Source organism: Callithrix jacchus, chromosome 19 (genome assembly GCF_049354715.1).
Source record: "Callithrix jacchus isolate 240 chromosome 19, calJac240_pri, whole genome shotgun sequence".
NCBI lineage: Eukaryota > Metazoa > Chordata > Mammalia > Primates > Cebidae > Callithrix > Callithrix jacchus.
Genome location: NC_133520.1, coordinates 18,673,969 through 18,700,471, shown reverse-complemented (window position 1 = coordinate 18,700,471; position 26,503 = coordinate 18,673,969). Strand labels below are relative to the sequence as shown.

Genomic DNA, 26,503 nt, shown 5'->3' with positions numbered 1-26,503 from the left:
GTGAACCTTGGTCTTGTTCTTGTCTCTCTCAGTTCCCAGTCTCCCAGGCCCCTCGGCTGCCTGGTGGGCTGGTGGGCTTAGGGGTGCTCTGGGTGGGGAAGTGTCTCCTGGACAGCTTGGGCAGCTAATGGGCAAAAGAAACAGATGTAGAGATGTGTGGGAGAACCCTTTGACATAGCTCTGCTCGCCAGTTTCCCTGGTCTTTTAGGCAGAGTGTAAAGTAGAAAGGTGGTATCTAGGATTATGGAGGGTTCCCTTCCTCTTCCCCTGGACAGATGGCAAAAATGTTCTCCTTTTTTTCTCTCTTGAAATCACACTTTCTTTCTTAATTGGCCATCTAACCTGGGGGACACCAACATTTTGGGACTCCATGTTGAGTTCCAGTTTGCTAGTGTTTGCCCACTGCAGAGATGCTTGGTAGAAACCAGTTTTCTTGCATGTGTGAAGACTTCCTAAGCAGAAAGTAATTCTCTGAGTGGGAGGATCATTTTAGGAGCCAGGGCCCCCAACAGGCTGGGGATCTTTTTTCCTTCTATGTTATTGTGACTCACTTTGTCTTTTTGATTCTCTGAGGAAGTGACACTAATGGTATGTATGATTTATTAGCGTAGTTCGAAGCCAAGGAATCATGATTTTTGTGTAATTTGTTCTCTAGTCATCTCACTCTATTACTTTTCTTTGTCATGATCTCCAACTTATCACCTTTTTTCATAATTTATAGCTCTTTTTTCCTTATAACTTGTAGAAAATATAGTGTTTTTCCAATGTGAGAGGTGGGGGAAAATAACATAGTTTTGTGCCTTCAACTTCACCCTGAAATTTAATGTTTCTTATTAAACATTTGATTCATTCTTTGCTAACTTTAGGAGGAAAGGTGAGAATATGGCATAGATAGAGCAGGAAGACAGAATCTATTCATGTTAAACCAAATCGATTCTTCTTGCTCTCTTGCATAATCCAAAGTGACTTCTAAGTAATAGGTAGGTAGGTAGAGAGTTGTGACCAGAAGATGTTACTGAGTTTAGGTTGGCAGTTGGGCTGAAGATATGCAAAATAACTTACTCATGTTAATTAGGTCTTCTTGATTTAATTAAACCCTCTGAAGAGGCTTTCTCTTTTCTTCTTCCATAAAACACCTCCCCTTTGCCATTTTACCCTGGACCAATTTGCCTGGCTGTGTGTCGGGGGGCAATGAAGGGGCTGGTAATGGTACACAGTAGAACAGGGCAGCCTGTGCCTGTCCTGTTGGCAGTGTCCCTGCGCTTGTAAGCATCTTCACCTACGCAGAAGGGTGGAGAGGTTTGAGCAGGGGCTTTGTTATTTACAAAAAAAAGGTTTTCTTAGTGGAAGCATTTTATCTTTAAGAAAGTATTGATTGAAAGAGAGTGTTGTCTCTGGAAACTGTAAGCAGTAAAATGGTTTAATTGAAATTCTTTTAGAAATAGAAAAGCAGCTATTGAAGGAAAAAGAAAACTCTTCCAATAATTGCTCAATGAATCATTAGCCTGAGCTCAGTTGGAAAGCAGTGCCTCTTTTGTGCAGATTTCTTACAAAATTTGTCTCCTTTTGTGTTTCTTGTCTGGAGATTTATGGGCCATTAAGGTCAGTTTGCTGCCTTTGAATGTGCAGGGAAACATTTGTGATTTCAAGAACATTATAAAGGTTTTCTCTGATCACGGATAACTTTTACCCAGTGTAATTAGATATTACATATTGTTGCAAAGTAAACAACAAGCAAATAATGCTATTTAGGAAATAAGTACACAAAAATGTGTCATATTTCTGTAGTATTTTAGTTTTACAACTTACTAGATAGGAGGATAAGGAAAATAGTAAATGTATTCAGCTGTTTTCGCTGAAGGAAAAAGACATAATAAGGAAAAATATGAACTGGTTGGTAAGGTAGGTCATTTTCTGCTTTTTCTTTAAAAATTGATATACAATAGATGTATACATTTTTGGAGTACATGTCATACTTTGATACCTGTATACAACATGCAATGATCAAATAAAGGTAATTGGGATATCCATCACCTGAAACATTTATCTTTTTTTGGTATAGAGAACATTACATATCTTTTGGTTTTGAAATACATAATGCATTTGTGAATGCATTCTAACACAAACAATCACGACCTTTGTTACCTGGTTCTTGAGCATTTATTGGGTTGACCTAGCTGGTGTTTTCTTCCATTTCATTTTCCTCCGTTGAATAGACTTATTCAGAGTAGTGTTCTTCAAAGTGAATTATGTTCCTAATGCTTTTGTTATAAAGCTAGAGCTGGATTCCAATCAGAGGAAACATTTCTTCCATAATCTTTTAGTCAAGGTTCCATTGCAGACAACAGAATCTATTGCGGCAATTTAAAAAAGAGAACTATTGCAGGGATTTAAAGACATTTCAGAATAATGGAAAGGCCTGTAGGAGCAGGCACTAAGTGAGCTACCAGGAACATTTCTGAGAGCCCCTGTACGAAACATTTGCTGTTCCATAGCTCCCGGCTTGAGAACCTAGAGTTCTGGTGCCACATCTGACAGCTTCAGCATCTCTGAACTGACTGGACCCTAGAAACTCCACCATGGCAGCTGCAGAACACCTAAAGGGCCTCTGCCACGGTTTTCTTCAGAAGTCTCACAGCCCATTGTTCCTTTACTCTCAGAGTCATAGTGTTTGTATTTGTTCATCAGAAGTTCAGCCATTTTTAGATTTGCTAGCTACAGGGAATTCTGGGATATGTAGTTTTCAGCCTTCTAGCCTATACTGTGTAGGAAGTCATGCTGGAGGGGATTAAATAGTTGTGGTTGAGTTAATCGGCAGTACCTGCTATACAAGCAGTTGTTTTCTTCTTAGGAGAAGGTTAAGATGGTTGCTTTCCCATGGCATTTTAGCTGTGGCAGCTTTCCTGAATGCTGAAGTCCCTTTTTGTTAACCATGGACTCACTTCTTTTCAGTCCACAGTCTCTAGAACTTTCTTTTTTCCTTTTTTCTTGACTGGTTTTAGGATCTTGAACAGCTGAACTCTCTCATGTTTTAACTACGGGTGCTTCTAACTGTTTCAGGATATGCAGCTTGAAAACTCCTGGAGTTGTGTTTCTAGGCCTAGCAAAGTAAAATAGAGTTTGTTGTTTGTTCATTTATTTATATACTTATTTAATGAAGACATACTTAATAGATTCCTGGCTGTATTCCAAGTGTTTTCCATACTTTATGTATTTCTGTGAATATGAATTAGGTCCTCTGTTTTCATAGTACTCTACTTTGGCCATGTCTTAAGAGTCAGTAACTGATTTATCAGAGAGTAGGCTTGAGTTGGTCAAGATAATCTGCAGAGCAGATCATCCACTAGAACTGTTCTGTGAGCTTATATTTTCTTCCTGCCTGGAGTTATGAAGACCTTCTAGGGCAGATACTGGGTTCCCTACTCTTGGTATCTCTTCCTCCCCTTTCCCAGTAGACAGTGCTTATACTGGATTCTTAAAAATAGCTTGACTCATTGTATAATCATTCATATTTTTTAAACTTTTATTGAGCTTCTAGTATATTCTGCTTATTGGGGGATACAATACTGAATATATATATAGACCCTTTCATCACAGTCTAGTGGAGAGATGACTCAGTAACCTGTAACTAAAGCATAGTGGGGGCTGGGTGCGGTGACTCATGACTGTAATCCCAGCAGTTTGGGAGGCCAAGGCAGGTGGATCACTTGTGGTCAGGAGTTTGAGACCAGCCTGGCCAATATGATAAAACCCTGTCTCTACTAAATTAGCCAGGAGGGGGGTATGTACCTGTAATTCCAGCTTCTTGGGAGGCTGAGGCAGGAGAATCACTTGAACCCAGGAGGTGGAGGTTGCAGTGAGCCAAGATTGCACCATTGCACTCCAGCCTGGGCAACAGAGTGGGACTCTGTCTCAAAACAAAACACAACATCACAGTGGGGCTTGTCATGGTGGCTCACACTTGTAATCCCAGCACTTTGGGAGGCAAGGTGAGTGGATCACTTGAGGTCAGTTTGAGACCAGCATGGCCAACATGGTGAAACCTCGTCTCTACTAAAAATAGAAAGATTATCTGGGCATGGTGGCAGGCACCTGTGATCCCAGATACTCAGAAGGCTGAGGCAGGAGAATCACTTGAACCCTGAAGACAGAGGTTGCAGTAAGCTGAAATCATACCAGTGCACTCCAGCCTAGGCAGCAGAGCAAGACTATTTAAAAAAATAAAAAGTAAAAAGCACAATGGGATAAGTTGCTCTGATACAGGTAACCATAGTGGTGTATTGTGGGAGCATAGGCAAAGGACACTGAGTCCGGGCTGAGTGGATGGATTAGGAAAGGCTTCCTGGGAGAAGGCTTGACTGAGCTGAGACCTAAAAGGTAGGTTCTCATTGACATGATGCTTCACTGATGGATTTTCCAAATAGAGGGAGCAAAGTGTGGGAGGCCCAGCTGCATGAATGTGGTGCTGTGGGGTCAGAGGGGTCAATGCGGTTGTAATGTGGGGGCAGTGAAGGTAAGGTAGGATGATGAAAGGATGGACAGGGAGACAGAGCCATTTTATGAAGAACTGTGTGAGTCTCACTGAGAAGTTTCTCTGGATTGCTAAGGGGAGCACATGAATATTAAGTGGGGGAAGTAACATTATCAAGTATGGTCTTAAAAATATTACTTTGGTGCTGTATAGGGGGCATGGAATGGCAGGAATAAGTCTAAATGGGTAGAAGTGAGTAGAGAACAGTCTGCAGGATAAACAGGTCTAGTACATAGTACGGGGAGGAAAAAGATTTTGAAGTAACTCCAAGATTTTTCTGAATAAGAAAGCCTAATTTATGTGCTGTGACTGAGTATAGGAACCATCGTGTACTAGATGCTCAATATAATTTATTTGAAAGATTTCAGTGATTATATAATGGGTCGAATACTTAAGAAAATTTTTTTTGTCTTTTTTTTTTGAGACAGTCTTGTTCTGTCACCCAGGTTGGAATGCAGTGGCATAATCTTGGTTCACTGCAACCTCTGCCTCCCAGGTTCAAGTGGTTCTTATGTTTCAGCCTCACTAGTAGCTGGGATTGTAAGTGTGCACCAGCACTCCCAGCTAATTTTTGTATTTTTAGTAGAGACAGGGTTTCACCATTTGGCCAGGCTGGTTTCAAGCTCCTGGCCTCAAACTGTCCACCCACCTCAGCTTTCCAAAGTGTTGGGATTACAGGCGTAAGCCACTGCACCTGGCCACAAATCATTTTTAAGGCTCATCCGTGGCCTTTCTTAGACCCTGCTTCATTTGTAGATGTAAACTTCTTGAGCTGATAGCAAGCCATCTATACATGTCATCCATAGAAATAAATAAAACGGTGCTCTTGACCCATCTTACTAGGAGATCAACAGTGGAACTATTCAGCAGCTCATGGACTAATTACCAAAAAAAAAGGACTCCAAAAACAGTGGGACTAGGGACCTGGCTTGAAGAACTAGTGGACTAAACTAACTGATGTGGCTACAGTGTGAATTTCTCTCATTCACTTAGGGCATCTCTGTGAGCGCCTCGACACATGTTTTAGTACTTTATTTACATTTTAGTCTATTGACCAGGCCTTCCTAGCTACATGTTTGTGCTGTTTTCAGCTGGAGAATAGGCTTCAATTTTCTGGAGAATGTAAGGGAAAGCACAGAACCAGAATCTTGGCTATCCCTTGAGTTAACAACACAGTACTTCAGCTAGGAGGCTGAGGGCGAGAGTTGTGATCTGGCGAGGTTTAAGGTGATGAGAATTCAAGGCTAGAAGGAGGCAAGATTTACTCAGTGGTGAGTTGCTAGGGCAAGTCCTCATTTGCCAGGAATTTTTTCTTGTAACTTTCTTCCCTAGTGACATAGGGGTGTGAGAAGGGGGGACCGGGTGACAAGCACTTTCTTAGTATTTCTTTCCTTTAGCTTGGAAAATAACTGTTTTTCCCATTTTCTGAAAGGAATCTTAGACATTGTGCTAGTTGAGCCCTTCATTTTACATATACGAAAATTCAAGTCCAGATAGTGAAGTGACTTTTCCAAGTTTAAACAGGGGCAGAAATGTGAAAAGAACTAGGTGGTCTAATGTTTTTGCTGCCTTCCTGCTCCCTGCCATTTTAAAGGCTTACTGAATGTTGGGTGTCTAGGAGACAGATTTGATTTAAGTCAAGGTTCTTGCTCTAAGAGCACTCACCATTTTTTCCTCCAGAGAGAAAATACATGAATAAAAGTGAGATAATAAATCTGCCATAACAAACGTTCTAGAATTGAGATGTGGATGGCAGAGAAAGGAGTGCAATGAGGTCCACCTGGGAAGCAGGGATGGGAAAGCTTCACTTCTGAGCTGACATTTGAATTGTACTATTTCTTGAGTATTTTGTGCATGTTACTGAGTGGTTACGGGGCATCAGTGAGGTGCACTCTAGGTTGGAGATTATCTAGTCAGATAGCGTTGTGGGGCAAAAGGGTGGAAAGGGCGGAGAGTCCAGGTGCAAGGACAAGCACTAGTAGAAACAATCTCAGAAAAGGATTTGCTCTTTGGCATCAGACAGGCCTAGATTTGAAACCCAGCTCTGCTCCTTACTAGGTTTGGACACATAATCTGCTTTCTATGACCTTCAGTTAACCCATTTGTAACATGGAGTTAAAAAACAAAACTACTCAGGAAAGAAAAAAAAAGAGCTTCAGGCCAGGTGTGGTGGCTCTCACGCCTGTAATCCCAGCACTTTGGGAGGCCGAGGTGGGTGGATCACTTGAGGTCATGAGTTCAAGACCAGCCTGGCCAACATGGTAAAACCCTGTCTCTACTAAAATAAAAAATATTAGCTGGGTGTGATGGTATATACCTGTGCTCCCAGCTACTTGAAAGGATGAGGCATAAGAATCACTTGAGCCTTGGAGGCAGAGGTTACAGTGAGCCAAGGCTGCTGCACTCCAGCCTGGGCAAGAGCAAGACTCTGTCTCAAAAACAACAGCAGCAACAACAACAAAAACCAAGCTTCAAGTCATTGACAAAAAAACAAAAAGACCCAGACCTTCTTTATTTCAACTGCATGACATTCTGGAAAAAATAAAATATGGAGACAGTAGAAAGATCATCATTTGCCAGGGATTGAGGGGGGGCAGGGGCAGGGCGGGAGGGATGAAGAAGTAGGGTGCAGAGGATTTTTAGGGTGATGAAAGTATTCCGTATGATATGATAACAGTGGATATGTGCCATTGTACATTTGTCCAAACCCATAGAATATACAACATCAAGAGTGAACCCTAATGTAAACTGTGGACTTTGGGTGACAATGATGAATCAATGTAGGTTCACCAATTGGAACAAATACACTGCTGTGGTTGGGGATGCTGATGGAGAGGGGTTGAGGGGTCTATGGGAACTCTGTGTACATTGTGCTTAATTCTGATCTGAAAACTGTTCTAAAAGATAAGGTCTGTTAAACAAATGAACTACTTTAAAGATTGTTATGAGGTTATAATTAGAAAACACATACTCGAATGTTCTTCCATGATTGTGTGGGAAGAAAGGATAGGTCAGTCAGTTTCACTGACATATGAAGTTGAGTGGCAGCACTGTTACTCCTCTGACTTTGCAGTGGGTTTTTAATGTGTCTTCACTGTGGAGTGTGGTGGCCTTGGTGCTGGGGGTCTTCCCGTTTAGACTTTGAGCTCCTCATGGTGCCTGGAGTAGAACTCCACTGTGGGTAGGAAAAGAGGCAGTTACAAACAGTAGGCCCGGACTCTTTGCTTTGTGAAGAAAGGAAAAACAGTGTTTTGCCAGGAGGTTAGTTACTATTTAAGAAACCCAGAACGATTGTGTTTCTCGGAGTCCTTAGTATTGCCTGGTAGCAGAATGCAAGCCTGGGAATAAACAACGGCGTTTGTTAACTTGTTCAGTGACTTCTGAAGTCTGGTGCTCAGAGCTTTGAGTGGTGAACAGGAGGATGATTGCTCTGTTGGTGAGTGTTAGGAGGCAGCTTCGAGTGTGTGCCCTTCCTGCCTGGGAATGGTGTGGAATGGGTTGAGCTGTTAAGGATTCTGTGAGTTTGTTAACATTCAGCTATAGGAAGGCATAATCAGTCATATAGATCCTTGCTACTCAGAATGTGGTCCCCAGGCTGGTAGCATTGCATCACTTGGAAGCTTGTTAGAAATGCAGAATCCCAGGCCGTACCCTAGATTGACTGCATCAGAATCTGCATTTTAGCAAGAGACATAGGAGGCTAGCGTCCACCTCGAAGTCTGAGAAGCACTGGTGCAGGAGGTTGGATGTGGGCAACTTCTCCTCGCAGTACAGCATCCCAGCTGCCATGAAGAAGCCTTCCTAGTTCTGCCTGGCTGGGATTTATCCCCAGTTTGTATCTGACCCCATTAGAGTACCCAAGAAGAGGTTCCTAACTGACTAATAACCATGGAGTCAAGAAGGAAAACGGGGGAAGGAACAGAACATGATGTTCCTGATTTCAGGCTTTAACGTTTGCCTTCAAATGTGTGATTGATTGAGCTCAGAGTCTATAAAGCTTTTGCTTCGAGAAGCAGAGTCAATGTTTTTCTTATTCAAATCATTAAACATCGTCTTAATCTATTCATTGGCCCAACTTTTCTGTTTGATCATTTCCCTTAGGTAACTGTTTTAAATGGTGAAGGGTAGACATGAGAGAGACGTTTTTATTTCCTTTAAATGAATGTTTTCTGCAAGAATTAGTGGTGAAAGGGCATGTGTAATTTTTGTTGATGGGATTTTATCAGCACAGAGTTTTCATGAGTCCTGGATTTTCTGTTGGAACAGAAAGTCTTATATTTATGTTGTATTAGATCCTTTTTTCCTTCTAAAAAATGAAACTTGGAGAAGTTTTGCGGTATAGATAAGCTTGGGGTCATGAATTCTAAATGTAACTCTAAGTGTTCAAAAATGTTATATTTAAAAAGCTCAATTTTTTTTTGCATTTGTATTAAACAAATGTCTTGGCTTTCAGTGTCTTTTTAGCTGTATTCCTATTATAAAAGTGATATTTTGCTAGCATGGCCTCATCACTTGACCTTTGAACTTGTTTACCTTTATTCAATTAATTGACTGTCAGCTAATTGGAAATTTTGAGATGGGGAAACAAGCCCTGGATCAGGGATCAGGGATCAGGAGGCAGGTTGAAGGTTTGCGTTCTCTGCTCTGCTGCCTGGCTGTGTGTTGGGCACATCCCCGGCTCTGGTGTTGTCATCGCTAAATGGAAGCAATTCAACTAGATACATGATTTCCAGCAGGGGACAGAGGCTCTATGAGCATGTCACGTATCAGGATCTGGGGTGTGGGAGCATGTGTAATTTGAGAATGCACAGTATTGTATTTCCTTATTTGGAGAAACAAGAAACCTGTATGTACATTTTTAAGTGAGTGGCACCAAGTAAAGCATAATACAATCTTGGCTGGTAGTTTACAAGGGATGGGAAGCACATGGGGCTAGCGGGTACTACTGTTGAATGAGTAGTGTGTGCTGTTATCAACTTTTAATATACATATGCTCTATTTAAGCCTTGAAAATCCCTATAAGGTAGGTTCTATTGTTGTATGAAGAAACAGAAAGGTTAAGCATCACGTTCAAGGTCATCACAGCCCGTGTGTGAGTAGGTCTGGGGTCCGGATCCAAACCAAGCCTCCAGTCTTAGCTGCCTTGCACTCATAGTCTGTTATGAATCAAGATCAATTTTATGTGTATCTTACTGTTTCTAATGGTATGACATTACCCCATAATCTTAGGTACACCAAAAAAAAAAAAAAAAAACCACACTTTTCTTCAAATCCAGTTAAGATAGGCTCCAAGTTCCACTTGCAGAGATTGGTGAGGGGTTCGATATCAGTGGTCATTGCAGGATTCCATTTCCAGGCACACATTTGGTTAGAAAATTCTGAGACCTCAAATCCTCCTCCATCCTGGTGGTGCTGAGATGTTCATTGGCCAAGCCTGCATTTCCCATGACAGTGCATCTGTCCATGCTCCTCTTGGCCTCTGTGGTCTTCTCTGGGGCTGGTTCCTAAGCATCCACATGTCCACTCTTGTCAGAGGTTTCTACCTACTCCTGCTGGGGGCTTCATAGATGCGGAACCTGGTACCGATGCAGACACAGAATGCTACATGGACACAGAGCTTCTTAGGGGAAAGGGAAGTGTACCTTTCATTCCTTTATTATAAATTCATATGAAATTAATTTCTCTGACAAATTATTGTCTGTAAATGGCAACAAGACTTAACATGACTGACTTTAAGCCATTTTATTAGTGTCCAATTTACATTTCTCTTCTTAGTGAAAACATCTAGTTGTCTAAATTGGGATAGCCTCAATTTATATTACTTGTGCTATCCATGTGACCTTGTGTAAATGAATTGAGTTCCTTAAGTCTCTGTTTCTTCTTTTGCAAAATGGAAATAATAATATTATCTATGCTATAGAGGGTCCTGGGAGATCAGCTATGACAAAGACACTGAGTTGTAGAAAGTCCAAAGTGCATTTGGGGAATGTCATTGATTGTTGGGTTGGTGCAAAAGTAATTGCAATTTTTGCCATTACTAATGGGGAGCTGGAGGGGAGTGTACAGGTGGGTGGGGGAAGGCAAGAAGTGTGTAAGTCCTATTTTACAGAGCTTGGATTCACACTGGTCTTCTTTCTGGTTGTGTTAGTAACTGAAGTTTGTGTTCTGACTCAGACATACACTGAAATCTTTCTGATAAACTCCTATTTTTATTTATTTAGGATGCGACTGACTTTGAGTGGAGCTTCTGGATGGAATGGGGGAAGCAGTGGCTGGTGTGGCTTCTCCTTGGCCACATGGTTGTGTCTCAAATAGCCACACTGCTGGCAAGAAAGGTACGATTATGTGTGTTGTTACCTTTTAAGTGTCTTTTTCCTTTGCCTCTTGGGAAGGAGTTCTGAGCTAGAAATCAGAAGACGGGGATATTAGCATTGGGAGCCTGGAAAACATGGTAAGTTGTTAATGATCAATATAACATATAAGATACAAGTTCGTACAAGTTCATATACTGCACTTACTTTCTCTTATTTTTCAGACATTGAATATAAATTTTAGAATAAAACTAATTACAGGGCATGGTAGACTTTAAGATCATTCCTAATCAAATGATCAAAAAGTTGCTTGTTGTTGAGAATCCAGATGACGTCACTTCACTTTCAAATTCAGAAGAAAGTACCAATTTACTTAAGAAGTGGGAATAATCTTACTGTCAAGTAGTTTATGCTGCTGTAGCTGTTTTAGATGGGAAGTCCAGTAGCATTTTGCTCTTGCCTTGGCCTGGCTTGGAGAATGAGAGATTCTTCAAAGTGGTTATTTGAAAAGTACTTGTATATGAGATAGGATTGAGACCCTCTTCACAGGTCTAGCTACCAAGGGATTGAATATACTGCCAGGAGGATCTTTTTGTCACCTGGGGGCCAGGGTGCTGCCTAGAAGCCTGCTTCTTGCCTGCTGTAGATTCACAATGGAGGGAAAAAGTCTGTACTTGGAAATTTACTGAGTAAAAATAAGACACAACCAAAACCTGACTTGGAAGTCAACCTAGAAAAAATGTTTTGATTCTCAGAGGTTTCCAGAGGTGATAAAACTGAAGTAGAAGAGAAACAGAAACCTCCGGAGAAAGAGACCGGAAAGTGAGATGCAGAAACAGGATGGTCTGTGGTTAGAGATGTGCACCTAACCTGGGCCATTTTCTGATTCTTCCCTGAAAATTGGTGCTTTCTGGGCTTGTTTCTCATCCTGGAAGATAGGAAATTCCAACAGCATAATATCTTCCTCTTAAATATGATACTGATTATTTTTTTTGAACTGGCAAAATCTAAAATACTAGATCATGTCATATCTAAATATATTTTAAAATTTCATATAACTTTATGAGCAGATCGAATAAAAATAATACTTTTTTATGTTTATAAGCTAGTAATGAATATATCTACCTCAGCCCTCACTAATGGTTCTTTTCTTCCATAAATTTCTATTATTTTTTCCCAAGAATTCAAAGTTTCTGGAAATTTAACATTTTTATTTCTAACAGTTTCCCACCCATGTGTAATGACTTATTGCCATAAATCTGTTTTCCTATATGTAAAGTGAATAGCTTAATACATGTTTTTTCTTCACCTGTGTGAGGGGAAGATGAAATACTGTGAGGATTGTCCTAAGTCGATTGTGTAGTGAAAGAGTGCTAGACATGGTGTTACTCATGTTTGGTCCTTGGTTTTATCACTGATCAGCTTTCTAACCTGAGCAAAGCTTTTTACTACTGAATCTTAATTTATCATGGTCTTAGTGCATTTTTGTTTCTTATAGCAGAATATATAAAATGGAGTAATTGTATAAAGGGAATGAATTTACTTAGTAATTTATGAAGAACAGGAATTTATACAGTTTTGGAGGCTGGGAAGTCCAAGGTTGAGGGGCCACATCTGGTGAGGGCCTTCCTGTGGGTGTCTCTGCAGTCCCGAGGCAGTGCAGGACATCATATGGTAAGTATGATAGCTCAGGTCTCTTTTTCTCTTCTTATAATGCCACCAGTCCCACTGCCATGATAATGTATTAATTCATGATATGGTTTGGCTTTGTGTCCCCACCCAAATCTCATGTCAAACTGTAATCCCCACGTCTTGGAGGAGGGGCTTGGTGAGAGGTGACTGAATCATGGGGGCAGACTTCCTCCTTACTGTTCTCATGATGCAGTTTTTATGAGATATAGTTGTTTGAAGCTGTAGTGCTCCCCTGTTTGCTCATTCTCTCTTCTGCTCTGCCATGGTAAGATGTGCTTTCTTCCCCTTTGCCTTCCACCATGATTGTAAGTTTCCTGAGGCCTTCCAGTTATGCTTCCTATTAAGTCTGTGAAAGTGTGAGTTAATTAAACCTCTTTTCTTCATAAATTACCCAGTCTCAGGTAGTTCTTTATAGCAATGTGTAAACAGACTAATACAACCTATGAATGAATTAATCTATTAATGAGGGCACAGCCCTCATAATCCAATCACCTCTTAAAGGCTGTATCTCATAATATTACCACATTGGGGATTAAATTTCAGCACGAATTTTGGAGGGGACAAACACTCAAACCATAACAGTTGTCCTTAGTAAAATAGGATTGATAAGATAGTATTAGTTTTTTTCTCCCTTTAAAATATGATGAGCTTCATTTGTTAGACAGTTCATCCTTAAAAGTAAAGATGAAATATGAAAAAGTGGGACAAAGAGAAAGCACAAAAGAAATAGTTGAAGTAAGTTTAAATATGTCAGTCATTACAATCAACACAAGTGGATTCTCAAAAAGGATGGATTCTCAGACTAGATGAAAAAAAGAGAAATAAAGGAAAACCAAAACCAAAACATAGATCAGAAAGGCTCTTGTTACCTAGATATCCTTACAATAGAAGGACACATAATTTGAAAGCAAAAGGTTTGAAAAGATGTTTCAGACAAATATGAAACCCCCTCTCCTTCTGACAAACTAATGGTGCAGTTTTATTAATAGTGGCAAAGAGCATTACTAATGACAAAGAGGGCTGTTGTTTCATAATGAAGAGTTAAGTTTTCTGGGTCCAGGCTTGCACATGGAGGCCTGACACAATCCAGTGGTTTTTATGAAGCAAGCAGAAATAACCTCTTGGGGAGTTATAATTCAAGGTTGGCATTATTCATGAGCTTTCTCATGGAAGAATAAGGACATGGAAGTGCAAGACATTTAATGAAAATAACCTTCCATTTTTGAATGTGAATGCTAAATGTTGCGAAATAAAATAGCCTCCGTGGATTTAAAATTTGGAATAATTGGGGAGATGATCCCCAAGATGGCTGAATAGGAACAGCTCTGGAGTGCAGGTCCCAGAGAGAATGCAGAGGCCACTGCAGGTGACTCACAGGCAAGCAGGGTCTGGAGTGGACTTCCAGCAGTCCTACAGCAGAGGGGCCTGACTGTTAGAAGGAAAACTAAGAAACAGAAGGAAATAATCATCAACAGAAAGAATGTCCACTCAGAGACCCCATCTGAAAGTCACCAACTACAAAGACCACAGGTAGATAAATCCAAAAAGATGGGAAGAAACCAGCACAAAAAGGAAGAAAAACCCAAAACCAGAACCCTTCTCTTCCTCCAAGGAATCACAACTCCTCACCATCAAGGGAACAAGGCTGGATGAAGAATGAGTCTGATGAATTGACAGAAACAGGCTTCAGAAAGTGGGTAATAACAAAGTTCTTGAGCTAAAAGAACATGTTCTAACCCAATGCAAAGAAACTAAGAATCTTGAAAAAAGTTTTGATGAAATATTAACAAGAATAAACAGCTTAGAGAAGAATATAAATGAATTGATAGAGCTGAAAAACACAACATGAGAACTTTGCAAAGCATACACAAGTTTCAGTAGCCAAATCAAGCAGAAGAAAGGGTATCAGAGATTAATCAACTCAATGAAATTGAGAAGGCAAGATTATAGAAAAAAAGAGTAAAAAATGAACAAAGCTTCCAAGAAATATGGGATTATCTGAAACGACCTAATCTATGTTTGATAGGTGTACCTGAATGTGATAGAGAGAATGAATCCAAGCTAGAAAACACTCTTCAGGATATTATCCAGGAGAACTTCCCCAACCTAGCAAGGCAGGCCAACATTCCCAGGAAATACAGGGAACACCACAAAGATATTCCTCAAGAAGAGCAACCCCAAGGCACATAATTGTCAGATTCACCAGGGTTGAAATGAAGGAAAAAATGCTGAGGGCAGCCAGAGAGAAAGGTTGGGTTACCCACAAAGGGAAGCCCATGAGACTCATAGCAGATCTCTCAGCAGAAACCCTACAAGCCAGAAGAGAGTGGGGGCCAATATTCAACATCCTTAAAGAAAAGAACTTTCAACTCAGAATTTCATATCTTCCCAAACTAAGCTTCATAACTGAAGAAGAAATAAAAATTCTTTGCAAACAAGCAATTGCTAAGTGATTTTGTCACCACCAGGCCTGTCTTACAAGAGCTCCTGAAAGAAGCACTAAACATAGAAAGGAACAACCAGTACCAGCCACTCCAAAACATACCAAATGGTAAAAAGCATCAACACAATAAAGAAACTGTGTCAACAAATGGGCAAAACCACTAGCTAGCATCAAAATGGCAAGATCAAATTCACACATAACAACATTAACCTTAAATGTAAATGAGCTAAATGCCCCAGTCAAAAGACACAGACTGGCAAATTGGATAAAAAGTCAAAACCCATCAGTGTGCTGTATTCAGGAAACCCATCTCACATGCAAGGATGCACATAGACTCAAAGGGATGGAGGAAGACTTACCAAGCAAAAGGAGAGCAAAAAAAGCGCAGGAGTTGCAATCCTAGTCTCTGATAAAATAGACTTTAAATGAACAAAAATCAAAAGAGACAAAGAAGGACATTAGATAATGGTAAAAGGATCAATGCAACAAGAAGAGATAATGATTCTAAATATATATGCACCCAATACAGGAGCATCCAGATACATAAAGCAATTATTTTTTTTTAAAGACGGGTTTCACCATGTTGGTCAGGCTGGTCTTGAACTCATGACCTCAGGTGATCCACCCGCCTTGGCCTCCAAAGTGCTTGGATTACAGGCGTGAGCCACTACACCTGGCCAGTAAAACAAGTTCTTAAAGACCTACAAAAGAGACTTAAACTCCCACACAATAATAGTGGGAGACTTTAACACTCCACTCTCAGATCAATGAGACAGAAAATTAACGAGGATATCCAGGACTTGAACTCAGATCTGGACCAAGCAAACCTAATAGACATTTACAGAGCTCTCCACCCCAAATCCACAGAATATACATTCTTCTCAGCACCACATCACACCTACTCTAAAATGACATAATTGGAAGTAAATCATTCCTCAGCAAATGCAAAAGAAAAGAAATCATAAACAGTTTCTCAGACAACAGTACAATCAAATTAGAATTCAGGATTAAGAAACTCACTCAGAATTGCACAACTTCATGGAAACCGAACAACTGGCTCTTGAATGTTGACTGGATAAACAATGAAATGAAGGCAGAAAAAAAGATGTTCTTCGAAACCAATGAGAACAAAGACACAATGTACCAAAATCTCTGGGACACATTTAAAGCAGTATCTAGAGGAAAATTTATAGCCATAAATGCCCACATAAGAAGAAAGGAAAGATCTAAAATCGACACCCTATCATCAAAATTGAAAGAGCTAGAGGAGCAAGATTAAAAAAAACTCAAAAGCAAGCAGAAGACAAGAAATAACTACGATCAGAGCAGAACTGAAGGAGATAGAGACACAAAATACCCTTCAAAAAATTAATAAATCTAGGAGCTGGTTTTTTGAAAAGATCATCAAAATAGATAGACCACTGTTAAAATCACCAAATCAAATGGAGGAAACCACAAGGAGCAAACATAAATACACTTATTAGAGACTATTACATTTCCAAGGGTGCTTTAGCCTCATATCCCAGTAGATTGTCTTAGTCCGTGAGCCCCTCACAGTTTTTCTCCTTATCAGCTCTCTCTGCTGGGCTCCATGGGAACTTGAAAATGAAACATAAAGTAGGTCTCTCTGCTGTGGAGGTTCACCCAGTGGCCTGGTGTTAACTAGTTCCACATGGCTGGGGAGGCCTCAGAATCATGGCAGGAGGTGAAAGGCACTTTTTACATGGCAGCGGCAAGAGAAAATGAGTGGTAGGGAGAGATTTTAGCACGACTTCATCAACAGTTGATATATCATGTAGGAAAAAAACCCCAATAAGAAACATTACAAGTAATAAGCCTGATATAAAGAGCACAGGACATAAAGAATCTATATTTAAATAAAAGTTGTTAAATTCAACAACCGCAGAATCCACATTCTTTTGAAGAACACAGACTATTTATACAAATTGACTACATAGTGGACCATAAAATAATTTTCCACAAATATCAAAGGATGTGTTTCATATAGGGTAACTTTTTTAATCCCAGTGAAATTAAGTTGAAAAGCAATAAAAACAAGATCTACTTTTGCCAAACTAGAAAGTACACTTACCTCATAATAATTTTCAAGATGAACGAAGGAGTTAAAATGAACATCAAAAGTACTAAACTTTTAGAAAATTGATATAGGAGAATATTGATGTTGGCACAGAGAAAGACTTTTTATACAAGACACAAAGTGCAAATTATAGAGGAAAACACTGATAACTTTAAAATTAAAACCTTTTTATCCAATGACAATAGAAAAGTGGAAAGGCAAGTCACTAGTGGAAAAGTAATTTGCAAACTGACAAAGGATTGGCATGTGGAATAAAGGAAGACATTTCATAAAAACAATCACTCGGTAGAAAGATGGTACAAGATGTGAAGAGGAATTTGTAGAAGAGGAAACAAATGGCCAATAAACATTAAAAAGGTTTAACTTCATTAGTAATCAAACAAATGCATCTTAAAACGACAACAAGATACCATTTTGTGCTTTCTAGTTTGGCAAAAACAAAACAAAAATCCCCTGGTGATATCAGTGTTAGCTGCCTGAACTCATACAGAGGGTGTTGAATATACGTTGGTATAACTACTTAGTAACACATTACATAGTAACGCCAAAGAGGCGCCTACCCTACAGCCACCAGTGCTATGTGATTTTTTCCTTTTCCTTTATAGACAGGGTCTCACTGTGTTGCCCAGGCAGGAGTGCAGTGGTGTAATCATGGCTCACTGTAACCTCACACTCCTGGGCTCAAGCAATCCTCCTGCCTCAGCTCCTGAGTAGCTTGGACTACAGGCTATGACACCACATCTGGCTAATTTAAAAAACTTTTTGTAGAGATGAGATCTCTGTGAGATCTCACTATATTGCGCAGATTGGTCTTGAACTCCTGGCCTCAAGTAATCCTCCCATTTCAGCCTCCCAAAGTGTTGGGATTACAGGCATGGGCTCCTGCACCTGGCAGATATTTAATATATTTTTAACCAAACATGTGGAAGAATGAAGTGATGGGCAGAAGGGAAGGTGGAGTTGCCCTGGGGACACTGCGTTTTTCATCTGTCCTCCTCACATCTTTACATCTTTAAAGGAGACCCATGTGGTCTCCTCTGATGGGTCTCCTTTGCCTCCACCCTTGTTCTTGTTCCTCGTTTGTTTCCTGTAGATCAGTGTTTCTTAAATTTTTTTCAGTATTGTCCCTGAGGCACCTTTCTAGATAATTTTTTAGGGAAAAAATTATGTACTGTATGTATGTCTGTGCTTTATGCATAAGGAGTAAGGTTTTCTTGTTCCCCCAAAACCAGCAAGTAACCTAAAACATATACAAAATATAGTACTAATCTTCTACAAATGTTAAATTATTTAAAGAAACTGTAGAGATGGGGTCTTGCTGTGTGGCCCAGGCTGGTCTCAAGCTCCTGGCTTAAAGTGATCCTCCCACCTCTGCTTTACAAAGTGCTGGGATTACTTACAAGTGTGAGCCACCATGCCCAGTCATCACTAATTTTAATTTCCTTTCATTCTATCCTTAGGCCTAGCCTACAAAATCTGCCTCACCCCACCTCCTTTGGAGGAGATACAACCCTCGTTGAGAATGAATGATTGAGATTAATAATCTATTCCTGATTGGATGCCCTTCCCTTTTTCCAATCCTCCTCCACAGTCAGAACTTCCTGTTTTGCCCCGACACTATCAGAAATTTGGCTCTGTTAGGATATAGATGTCCCTTTCTTTAATTTGCTTGTACCTTTGAGTTCTTGCTCCTCCTTTTGTGGGAGGCAGTATTTTGTGTGGTTAAGAGCATGGGGGTGAATTCCTGCATTGCCACTCTCAAGCTGTGTGACCTCAAGCAAGTTGCTGAATATCTCTGTTTCCATAGTTGTGCAGGAGGGATGGCACTGCTGGCTTTGTGGAGTGGTGGAGAGGGTCTGATGGGGAAATATTTTTCAAGGTTATGCTTGCACATGAGGACAGCCCATTGGATGGCATCTGATGCTGTCATCTGCTGGCATTTGTTTCTGGGAGCAGTTTATGGTGTTCAAGAATGGAGGCAACCATCTTGAGATTTCAAAATCCTCAAGGGCAAAGGCCATGGTCTAGCACCCATATCAATATTCCCATACTGATGGCCTTTTCAAGCTTGTCTTGGATCCTGGGGGAAAGGATTGAGAAACAGCCCCTTCCCTTGGAGAGTCACAGTTGAATGAGAAGTTAGGAAGGCGAACGCTGCTCACTCTTTTGTGCCTGATGTGGTCGGCTGGGCGTGCTGTGGTGGGAGAAGGTGTGGGCCTCACCTGCCATTCTGGTGTCAGGGCAGGCCTCTGAGAAGGTGGCTTGTGAGCTGTGGCTTGAAGGAAATGGAGTTCCTTTGTTTCAGCTTCCTGCATCTTGTTACCCAGCAGGGGTGGACAGGTGGGCTCTTTTCCTCTGCAGAGCTCATCAAATCCAGTGTCAGTAGGAGGTGTTCTTTGCATTTCTCTTGGAATGAGGCAGCGTGAGCACTGAGTCATCTCCCTCTGTGCGTGCCTCTCTCATCCTCTGGGTGACCACAGGTTTGATTTGTGAGACAGCTGGTGGGCTGGGTTCTGCCGGTGGCTGGGGCACAGTGCTTTCTTTGTCTGAGTTTGCTCGGCCCTTACATAAGTACGAACCACGTTAGCCTCATGAGCTCTGTGCTTTCACCACCTGGACTAAGTGATCCAGTTGGCCTTAATTCGGTAGTTGTTTTTGGTACTTATTCAGGGTGGAAGATTTAGGCTGCAGCTGTCCTTGTTTTCCTCCGCATTCTCTGAGGCATCCTAAACTACAGGCGATGCTATGCAGCTACGGGCTTGAGCAATTCTTGCTGTTTTGCTTTAAGCCCTGAAGGATGTTGGCCTTCTCCTTTATCTAATATCTCATCTTGTTTCTTCCTTTGCTCACTCCACCTCCTCCCACAGACAGGTGGCAGGTTATTTTCAAAAGATCTCTCTCTCTCTCTCTTTTTTTTTCTGCCATGGTAAGAAAACTTTCCACTGAGCTCCTTGGCTCGGTTAAACACCCTTTCCCTGGATAAGACGCTCTCTTTGGGTTTTGGTGAGACTTCATCAGGAGCCAGTGCCCCTGGAGGGGAGGCTGAATCATGGCTCTGAGCTTTGGCTGTGAGTTTGTTATGATTGGATTGGATGTTGTGGGTCAGACAGTTGCCTCCTTTCATCAATGCCAACTGGCCTCACCACCACCTGAGACATTGTGTTCTCTGCCCACAGAACCAAAAATACCCTCATGTGAACTTTTTGAGGAGGATGGCCTGGTGTACAGCTGAAGGGTGGGTGCTGTTGCTAACCACAGAGCTAGGTTCTCGCTGTGCCACTGACTGGGAGAACCCACATCATTAGCAATCGGCCGACAGGCTGAGCTCATCAGGCGCAGAATATGCAAAGGGCTGAGAAGTCTGGCCCATGGTGCTGACTGAGATGATGAGTTAACCAACTTCTGGAAGGCTGCGGGGAGCAGGGCTGTCTTCCAGGACATTTCCAAATCCACGCACTGAAGAGTAATCTGATGTGCTGATGGTCTTCCTGGAACCAGCCCCTTTTACCTCCATCAGTGCATATCTAAGAAAGGATGAAATTCCTTTTGTGTGGGCCTGCTGGCCTTTGCTCCCAGGAAAAAGCAGGCTACAATGCAGTTGTTTAGACTCTGAGATGGGTGGGTTGTATTTTTCTGTTTGGGGAAATTATATATACATACGTATTTCAGTAGCAGCTGCTATTAATTATGTAGTATGTAATAAATTATGTCGTACATAAGAATATTGATTGATTCCCTTTCTTATTACCCAAACAGTGCTCCCACTGAGTGCTTTCTTGGCAGATGTGCAAAAAGGATCGATAGGCAGGGACGTCTGATACTGTTGCCAACAGGAGTTCTGACCAAGGCTTTACACTTTCACTCCTCGCTGCAGAGGCAAACTAGAGGGGGAAGTCACTCAGGCATATCCTAGCAACACTTGGTGCCCTTGGCACAAGATGAGCCAAGGTAGAAACATAGAGATGGTGTGAGAAGGGGCACTGTCTGGCAGTCTTTCCTGATTCCCCATGAGGAAGGTTTTAAGAGTATAGATTTCAAAAGAAAGGAGGGCAAATCTAGTTTTTTCTGAGGGGCACTGATTCTATCCTTGGAGCTCTGCCAGCTCAGTTGGTTATTCCCCCAGGAGACTGCGGGTGATAGAAGGCTCTATAACAGGTATTCACTTTCTGGAATTGGTATCTATGCCCTGTCAGTTGTTGACTATTGGAGATTTCCCCCAACCGAAGTAGAGTTAAGAGATGCTGTGAGTGGCAAACAGGTAATAGGCCGTGAGATGTGAAATGTCTCTCTTCCAGTCTACTGACATTGGCAAAACAGCCTTTGTTTATAAGGGGTTAAGTAGGACAAGTAGAGACTTTGGAAGAAAGTCAGTTTTCACATTAGTGGGTTCCAAAGCCCAGATTTTAGTGCTATTTTCTTGTTACTTCTTAGATGATCACAAGGTTAAATCCCAAGACTTAGGAAAGTATATCCATCTCCCAAGCTATCCTTCCATGCCACTATTCTCTCCACCCATCCTTCCAGTAGTTATGAAACACTTAATATGTGCTAGGCACTGTGCTGGATTCTGGGCTCACATTACTGTAATCTAAACAAGGCAGGAGTTTAGCCTGTTAAGGGAATATCAGGTAGTCAGCCCCCATTTTGAGAGTGGTTCAGTGTAGACCCAGGGAGCTGAGGGGAAGGATGCCTGCTTAAGTCAACTGGGGGCAGGTAGTAAGATCTCTGTTTCATCAGAGAGGCCATAGCATTCTTAGTCTGGCTTTATCTCCACTGCTGCAAAAATAGAGTATACTTTATTTTTCATCAGACTTTTAAGCATGTCCTCATTTCCCCTGATTTCTGTTTCATCTTCTGTTAGAAACGGAAGAACCTGGAATAAAGAGCATTAAGGGAGGTCAGAGTAGTTCTGGTGGGGCTGTCATCCCGTGCTCCAGGAAACTCATCTCAAGCTTCAGGTCACTCATGCTTTGAAACCTTTTAAAAGATCATGATACATTCAAATTAAAACCACAATGAGATGTCATGATGCACTTTCAGCATGGCTCAGATAGAACATAGTAACAGCACCAAATGCTGGCAGGGATGTGAAAAGCTGACTCCCACATGCGTTGCTGGTGGGAAAGGTCAATGGTACAGCCATGCGGAAAAACTGTTTCATCGTTTCTTATAGAACTGAACAGGCAACTACCTTGCAACCCAGCAAGCATGATCTTGGGCATGTATCCCAGAGAAGTTAAAACTTATTTTTACAAAAAATCAACACATGTATGTTGGCATAAGTTTTATTTGTAATAGCTCCAAACTGGAAACAGCCTAGACAGCTTCCAGTAGGTATCTGGCTCACAAGCTGTGGTATATCCACATCATGGAAAATTACTCAGCAGTAAAAAGGAGCAAACCATCGATACCCACAGCAACTTGGATGAATCTGCAGGAAATTATGCTGAGTGAAAAAAGCCAATCTTGGAAATGGAGAAGAGGTTATTGGTTGTCAGGATTAGGGATGGAGGGATCAGAGCAATGGGAAAGAGGAAAATGTGGTATAAAATGGCGACATGAGGGATCCTCGTGGTGATGGAGCTGTTCTGCGTTTTTACCATGGTAGATACCAAACCTATGCATGTGTTAAAATTGCATAGAACTAAACACACACACATAAATGAATGCAAGTGATTCTAGGGAAATCTGAATACATTTAGTGCATAGCAACAACATCAATATCCTGGATGTGATATTTAGGGTTTTAAAACGTGTCATAGGAAGACACTGGGTAAAGTGTACAAGGGATCTCTCTTGTATGTATTTGTGAATACAACTATATCAATAAAAATCTTAGAGAAAGAACATTATATAAAAGTTGTATGCAACTGAAGTCTAAATTTATAGATCAGAAACATCACAGTTCAATACTAAATTAAGGCCATAGTTTACTTATATACTTTATGTGGTCAATGTGATTCTTTGTGTCTTTTTTCAAGTAACAAGTAGTTCCCAATCATATTCATGATTCAAACCTTGTAGTTTAAATGAACTGGGCTATTTTGGTGTTGAGGTGAGTTTAAAGCTTGAGTTTGACGTAGAGTATGTGTGTGACCAAATCTTGTGGATCTGCTCTTACCACCCGAGAACTTGGAAAAAAAATCTACAAGCCTTTCTAGTGATGAGTCAGAAGTGTTGTTTTGGAATAAAATGCAACACATTTTTTTTTATTTTTGAAAAGTTAAAGTTCTGGCCTCGTTGATGTCAGAGGCTTACTACTGATAGGTAAGCATTTTTAAGAGAAAAAAAGTTGATAAACAAGCACATTTGGAGTAGAGACGGATAGGACAGGGCTCTCCTTAGGCCTTTGCCTATGAAACTGGTCTTTGAAATGCTTAGAAAAAGCTCTTCTGCTGCCCAGAGAAGCAGGCCATCCATGCTGCAGCTCACCCTGCTGGGCCATGCCACCCTTTTATCCTAGATCCCTCTTCATAGTGCTTCTGATCTAGGTATACGCATGGGAGGGATAGTGTTTGGGCAGCTGTGCCCTACGGGCTACATCTGTCATGGGGACTGCCCTGCCATGATGCCAGATTGCATCCTGGATTGCAAGACTTAGGAGGCTGATTCTGCTCTGGCAGAATTTTATTTACTTATTTGCTTGTTTTTTGTTTATTTATTTTGAGATGGAGTTTCACTCTTGTCTCCCAGGCTGAGTGCAATGGCGCTATTTTGGCTCACTGTAACCTCCGCCTCCTGGGTTCAGGTGATTCTCCTCTTGCGGGATTTTAATGATGTTTTGTGGATAGGATTCATTCCAATGGCATTTTAATAGACAAAGTATGAAAATCAACATTTTAGTGGAGTTTCAATCTATACAACAGTTTTGTGTAGGTGAATCTTTTTGTATTATTTACATCTTTTCCTTTTCATCGCCTGTGTACCATGAATGTATACAGTAGAGTTCCTTGTACTGGGGGAGAATCAGTGGTAATATTAAGGTGGGTGAGAGCGAGTTCTGTGATGTCTTAGAACAACAGTATTAAGTGTTGTCCGCCTGGACTGTCTGGCTGTAGGGGGATGAATATGGGACAAATTTGTCTGCCTCAAGGTGGCTTTGGAGACCACTGTTAAATTAATCATAGAGTCTCTCAAGTAAATGGGGGTTGCACAGCACTATTAAGTATTTCCTGATGGTTCTTTCAGCATTTTCCAAGCTGAAGCAGCTTCAGTCTGTGGTAAGTTCCCAAATGAATCCCAGCAAACAGGCTTTTTCCAAAGGGATCAAATAGCACTTAATAAAAACATAACTGTGTCTGCGTATGTAGCCACACATGCACAAAAGAGAATTCCATTGGTAAATGCTGTAGGTCATGTTGGAAAAGAACCTCCTTTTCTTCATTTGTTAAAACTACCTCTTAAAATATTATTTGGCGACGTATTCCTTGTAATTGGACTCTGCCCAGATGTGAGCGTTTGAAGCAAATTTGTGTGGCTGTTTTCTGTGGGTAGGATGGAAAAATAGTAGAAATGAGCTTCACATTTCTCTGGTTTTCTTGGAACTTACAAATGGCTGACCTAGTCTCTTATTTAAAATGTTCTTTCTTGAACATGAGAGTATAGGTTTGGAAAAGGACAGTAGGTAGGCAGTATTTTGAAAGAGTTAGCATCTAAGCATGGGATTTACAATTTATATTCCACATCTGTCTTGCCCTGAAAAAAGTCTTTGTTTCCACAGGAAGACCTAAATTCAGGCACTTTCTGCTTTTCAATTTGGTGTGTTCCTGAGATCCATGTTTTAAAATGCATGCTTGTGAGACATCGTATTTCCTTATGGGAATAATAACCGTATTTGTAGAGTCCTTCCTGGGTATACACATGTGAAGGAGATACTGTTATTATCCCAGTTTTATATATGAAGAAACAAATCCACAGAGAGATGAAGTCATTTGCCTAAGATCACACAGGTAGTTATGAGACACAAGCGTTTGAATTTAGGCAGTTGGACTTCAAAGCTTAAATCATTAAACCACAATGGTATCCTGTGTCTCAAAGTTAAAACACTGTGGTTTTTAAATAAGGATTTCCCAATCAGATCTGACCAAGATTATATCATAAAGCAAAGACATGTTAACTCATCTACTTATTCAATGTGATAACTATAAATTACTTGATTAGATAAAAATCTGTGATTCTCCTAAAATGGGAATAAACGTTATCAGTTAGGTAGACTATGCAAAGTCCTCAATAGCTCAAAAAGATGCAATTTTTCTGTGACATAAATTTGACTAATCAGTATGTAAAAAATCAAAGATGTAACAAAAAATACATATTTAAAGTCTCTGGGTTAGATGTTGGAAAGCCTTTTGTGGCTTGGATGACCCAGTTTTCTTAAGAAGTCTCCCTAGAAATGTGCACTAATACTTCCTCTCACCTTCACTTCTGAAGGACGGTGTATGCAGGATGTGGTGTTCCAGCTGGCAGTTTTCCAGCTGTCTTCTGGCTTCCATTGTGCCTGTTGAAAAGTCAATCTAATATCTTATTGTTGTGCGACCCAGGGGTCTGGATGGCTTTGGTTGAAGGCAGGAAAGTGGTGACTTGCTTCTGGGTGGAGCTGATGGAACTCTGAGGGTTACTGTGGAAAGTCCCTCTGAATATTGTTTCTCTGTGTTGTACCAGAGTCCCAGAGCAGTGAGAATAGTTTCTTTATTGGGCAATTAAACATGATCCTCTTCTGTGTAGAACCTTCAATAGCAATTGCATGAACTCACGTCTCTTTGTTTTCTTCCTTCCCCTCTCCCTCTCTGTCTCTCTGGATGGGCCCACCCTGTCTGCAGCACAGACCCTGGATTCTCATGCTCTATGGGATGTGGGCCTGCTGGTGTGTGCTGGGGACCCCTGGCGTGGCCATGGTTTTGCTCCACACCACCATCTCTTTCTGCGTGGCCCAGTTCCGGTCTCAGCTCCTGTCATGGCTCTGTTCTCTCCTCCTGCTCTCCACACTGAGGCTGCAGGGTGTGGAGGAAGTTAAGGTAAGTGTCTTCCCATTATCTTTGGGAATCCAGAGAAGGCCCCTTTGGCTTTGCCTTAATCCCAGTAGACACCTTAGTTTTCAGACCAGAGATGATTGTAGAACCGTGATGGTGCTCCCCATAGTGGCCGTATAGGGTTGCTACATGTGAACCCTAGTGCATTCTGTCATCCTTTCATTTCTGGCTGTATCTTAGCCCTGTGAGATTGCCCAGGGCTGACCCTGTACCATCTCTCCAAGTTTGGGTGGGCATGTGGAGTGCCAGATGTCACAGGACCAGAGGGTTAGGAACAAAGAAAGAAGACATAAACAGATGATTTACTAAACAATCATCTGGAGAGTGCTCTGCAATATATAGGGATCATGCACATCCCTCAACTCATCTGATGCCTACCTGGCCCTGTGGTGGTAAGTC

The 26,503-nt window shown here is 41.2% G+C and overlaps 1 protein-coding gene across 12 annotated transcripts in view; it reads left to right on the top strand.

Moving 5' to 3' along the window:
- HHAT (hedgehog acyltransferase) overlaps positions 1-26,503 on the top strand; it is a 404,480-nt gene that overhangs the window by 51,989 nt on the left and 325,988 nt on the right. For 11 of the 12 annotated variants that reach the window (XR_013529748.1, XR_013529751.1, XR_013529744.1 and 8 more), the window contains exons 4-5: positions 10,753-10,866; positions 25,895-26,089. Coding sequence is in view for 2 of the 12 variants with exons in the window: in XM_054248077.2 (XP_054104052.2) it covers positions 10,753-10,866; positions 25,895-26,089 (309 nt within the window). In the remaining 10 variants the exon portion in view is untranslated. The remainder of the gene's footprint in view (positions 1-10,752; positions 10,867-25,894; positions 26,090-26,503) is intronic. The other variant, XM_035280429.3, reaches the window with a different exon arrangement.